A 4874-nucleotide genomic window follows, 5' to 3' on the forward strand; every position below is an offset into this window, starting at 1 on the left:
ACACACACACACACACACACACATACATACAAACGAGCACGAAAACAATATCCCCCGCTGCACTACTATACGTGCGGACTCACGGGAGGATAATAATTTCGTCGCGTGACGCGATAGCCGTCTGTCCGCCGGTGAAAAACTTTGCCTCCAGCCACGTAAACAAAATCGTCAATTCAAATATATAGCAGGCCGCAAATTTACCTATATGCATTGGTTCTAGAGCTAACGACGGTATTATCTGCATGTACAATATAACGTAATAAGAGTACGACGGTTCTCCATCTTTCAACGAGTGAACAATCTTCAAATGAGAGATGGAACTCGATTTTGAAGATTTTCGTGACTGCTAGTGCATAAGGCAATTTTGATGTGCTATATGTAGTTCAGATAGAATTCGGGAGGTGCAGTCGAGCGCAAGCATGGGCAGTGATGTATATAAATCAAGATTACATAATGGGAGATCCATTTATGGGATAATGGGATCTCCCATTGCCATAATGCCATAATGGCCCCATGCCATAATGGGATCTCCCATTATGTACTCTTGATTTATGCGTCAACACCCACCGTGTGACGATGGAGGTGGTGAATGACAATGACAATGTGACAATGACAATTGTTTGCTACCCACAATGTCGTCGTAACGGGAAACGTGTCGTGAAACGTAAAAAAACGTAAAACGTAAAACGTAAAACGTAAAACGTGAAACGTGAAACGTGTCGTCGTCGTAACGGAAAACGTGTTTAGTTATGAATTACTAGAATATCTACTTGTCTCTTATAGCTTATCTGTTAACGTTCTGTTACAAATGTCTTTACGTATAAAAACTCTATATCGTAGTTCGGCATAGTCTTTCTGGTGCAGTCTCTAGCGTTGCCCATTTAGAGACGCCCTCGATGTAAAGTTTTAGGATATGATTAGTCCTCAACAGAGGCAACGCAATTTTACGCAGAAAATAAATGGCTTAATAAAAGTAATGGGGTATTTGTGACAAACTTATAGAGATTTACTTCTCAACCTCATTAGCTTTTTTATGTGGGTATTTTGGCTTTTTCTCTTGTAGCAACTTTACCAGCTATAAGGCTTTGCTTAATAATACGACATATTGATAATGATGATAGTAATTAAATCACCAGCTAGCTATAGAATGATTAATCTTCATCGATTTAACAACTTCCAATCATGTGTATTAGCGTTTCACTGTGAACACATATTACATAATAACTATAAGTAACGTTTTTATTAGTAGGCCTGCTGTTGTCGTATTTTCAGTCTGGAGGTGCTATATCTGGGTGGCAATTATCTGAGCGAGATACCTGCCACTGTTGGCTACCTAAGTTGCCTGACTGCTCTCATCTTGTGCGACAACCAGCTGCACAGTCTTCCAAGCACCGTCTGCCATCTCAGTCAACTACAGTCCCTTAGTCTCCATGACAACCGTCTAACGACCTTGCCGCCGGAGCTTACAAAACTCAACCTTCTCGATTTGTCTCTAAGGTGACATATCCGCACGTGCGCTAGGTTTATTAGAAACGACACGCCGGATGCGCTTTGTTGTCATTGTGTCGTTTGCATGTTCATTTAGATATAATTTAATAACGCCTGTACAACAATTAAAATCAACAGATGCGCGGTATATGACAAATGACAGTACGTGGAAGGAGAGCCAACATTATGGTGACATATACAATGGTAAAAAAAAGATTACGGATACGTTGGTGACGATGATAATGAGGATGACAGTTATGACGACAACAACATCTAGGATGGTGACGGTGGTAATGACTAAGCAAAAACGAAGAAACGATGACGATGATGATGGCGAGTCTATACGCTTATATTAGCTTAATTGCATCCTCATTACTCCACTAATTATAGATCGAGGAAAGTACACCTTATTCTGACACACCCTCGCAGATAATCTGATCACTACGTGTATTTTTTTGCCTCCAGAAACAATCCACTGGTCGTGAAGTTTGTTCAGGATATGGTCTATGAGCCACCCACTCTACTCGAGCTGGCCGCTAGACGTATCAAAATAAAAAACATTCAATACAGCAGGAAGGATCTACCGCAAACACTCGTCGCTTATCTCTCCACCGCAAAGAGATGCGTGAATCCAAAATGCAAAGGTGAACTGCCATATATCATATATATGCTTATCTGTAGACAAATTCGTCATCGTAAATTGAGATTTGTACGATTACTGTCGTTACTGGGAAATCTTAACACTACATTATAAAACCACTCCGTCTAGGAATATAACATCTTTCGCCGTGTTAATTATTATTGTAAATACATATCGTATTGCAATTTATATAAGTAAGTACAGCAATGTGTGCTTACAGATATGCTGTTGCACACCTTCGTTAGATTTATAGACGTACATGTGTCCAACATTTGCAGGTGTCTACTTCGACTCACACATCAAACAGGTGAATTTCGTTGACTTCTGTGGCAAATACCGGCTACCGCTCTTAGAATACCTGTGTCTGCCTACGTGCAATTCTCACCCGGTGGTGTTAAGCAGCACAGATGAGGACAGCGACGGTGATGATGACGCTGCCGCACGATCTAGTGCTGATCGTATTAAGAAAGTCCTACTTAGTGAATCTAAGCCATGTCCGAGTCACAGATATCAAGAAAACTAGCTCACCTCTAATAACGGTAGACAGCGCACGCATATATATATATATACACGCACACGTATACACGCGCGATTATATCTGTTCTGTGAACACACGCGCGTACACACACAACACACGCACTCACACATTCACACAGATTCGCGCGCGCACACACACCACATACAATTACGCATACACGCACTCACGCACGCATACATGCACACACGCGCGCGCGCACGCGCGAACACACATTAACACGCGCGCACAAGTACGTGAGTACATTATATATTTTTTGAAAAGCAATAGAGAGCGACTCATTCAGTGAATCACTCGATGATTTTAATGCTTGGAAGTTGCGGTGTGAAAATTTATATTATTTATATAAAGAATTCTATAAAACAACTTCGACTGTTGCAATGTTTATTAAAAACAAAGGTCGTAGTTCCTCAAGCGTCTCACGATATATAGTTCTGTCATTTTACTACTTTTTGTACATTTTTAGCGAATTGCGATATTTTTTTTCTTTTTTTGTGTTATAATTCCCTCGTATAAAATTATATTCGTTGTCTTTCACTTGAAGGTTACATATTTTCAATTTTTTCGTTTTCTATATAACAAGACCTGAAGAACGACGGTGCATATTAATAGACCACACTGTTATGATCGCCGTAGGAAGATACATTTTAATACATAAAATCCATAGATCGATCGATAGTGTGCGTGCGTGCGTGCGTGCGTGCGTGCGTGCGTGCGTGCGTGCGTGCGTGCGTGCGTCAACTCATCGATTAGCTATATATGACCAGATCATGGTCGGTATGTAAGTACTATAAGTAAGTGGAGTGAGACTATACGCGTACGTAGTCGATTTTCTCCACTCGCTATATGGCCAGACCATAGTTAGTGTGAAAGAGTTATAAAGTAAGTAGGGCGAAATTGGGTATGCGGGCGTGTTCGCGAAAGGGATTATGTATAGCCGAGCGTTTACTTTCTTTTCTATTTACTTTTCCGCTTACTTTTCGTTATGCCAAGCGAGATTTTGAATTGATCCATCAATCATGTACGAATATATCATTATTGTGCACTGCGTAACCCCGGACAGGACGTGAAGGGGCATATAAAATAATCAGTCATATAAAATAAACTTTCGATGGTTTATTGCATTACGGGTTTTAGTCGAGTGCAATGATAATTGTACGTTTATATAAGCTAGTTTCGCTACAGATTGCCCCTTCCTTTATTAATGAGATTTACGTGAAAATAGTTTCTAATAGTTCAGTTGAAGTATATGTCTATTAGCAGGACACCAGGGAAGATTTCTCTACTGAACGACCGCGTGTCGATAAAAAAAAGATAAAAACCCATTTCTGAAATTACTGTTCTAGCAGAGCAGGACTTATAATGGTCGATTTGCATTTCATGCGGGTACCGAAATAATGCAAGAACTTGTCGCTTTACCGTAATGCAAGTCCGGGAAGAATGTTGAGAATAAGAGAGGCGAGGAAATACAAAGAAGTGAGAACGAAAACGCATAAGATGTGGACGTAAATTTGACACTATATCAACTTCGTCTACACCAGGCCCGTCGTTCGATCGCGAGATTACTGCACGCTAGCCAGGACTAGCTTAACCAACTGAATCGAGGTTGACCAGGCTCACATAAAGCGTGTCAGAATTTCAGAAAGCTACTACCACTTGCTGAATTAATTGCTGCCTGCATGTGGCACGCGTGGTCCGCACCTAACCCGGACCTCTTAATACATTGTACAAGCAATTAAAACATTGAAATGGGGAAATTGTGTACGTGTATATTTGTATGAAATCTGCAAATGTGCAGTGTGCATGCTAAATGCATAACTACGAACTTCTTCTACAGCGCACCTTGTGTATCATTCGCCGTCGATCGGAGTTGTGAACAGAATTAAGTATGAACAGGTGGCTTCGTTCGCTATAGTATAGATTAGCAATTGTAAGAAGAGAGTGAGAGACACAGATAGACTTCTCTGGGCGGGCGTGTGTACACGCCCACACACGACACTGTCACAGGTGCATGTGTCTAAGCCGCTTATCGACCATTAGATTTGGCAGACACATTTGTCAACAAACTGCCTCTCTCACTCTTTCTCTCTCTCACCATCTCTCTCTCTCTCTCTCTCTGTCTCTCTCTCTCTCTCTCTCTCTCTCTCTCTCTCTTTCTCTCTGTCTCTCTCTCACACACACTCGCTCTCTCTCCCTCTCTCTTTCTCTCTT

General features: G+C 41.2%; 1 protein-coding gene across 2 annotated transcripts in view; it reads left to right on the forward strand.

The window, feature by feature from the left end:
- The window catches only part of LOC106811816 (leucine-rich repeat-containing protein 58-like), a 16152-nt gene extending 13401 nt beyond the window's left edge, over positions 1 to 2751 (forward strand). For both annotated transcript variants that reach the window (XM_014815537.1, XM_014815538.1), the window contains exons 3-5: positions 1273 to 1497; positions 1954 to 2132; positions 2407 to 2751. In XM_014815537.1, the coding sequence (XP_014671023.1) occupies positions 1273 to 1497; positions 1954 to 2132; positions 2407 to 2651 (649 nt within the window). In that variant the 3' untranslated portion in view covers positions 2652 to 2751. The remainder of the gene's footprint in view (positions 1 to 1272; positions 1498 to 1953; positions 2133 to 2406) is intronic.
- Positions 2752 to 4874: the final 2123 nt, after the last annotated feature.

Source organism: Priapulus caudatus, unplaced genomic scaffold (genome assembly GCF_000485595.1).
Source record: "Priapulus caudatus unplaced genomic scaffold, Priapulus_caudatus-5.0.1 Scaffold579, whole genome shotgun sequence".
NCBI lineage: Eukaryota > Metazoa > Priapulida > Priapulimorpha > Priapulimorphida > Priapulidae > Priapulus > Priapulus caudatus.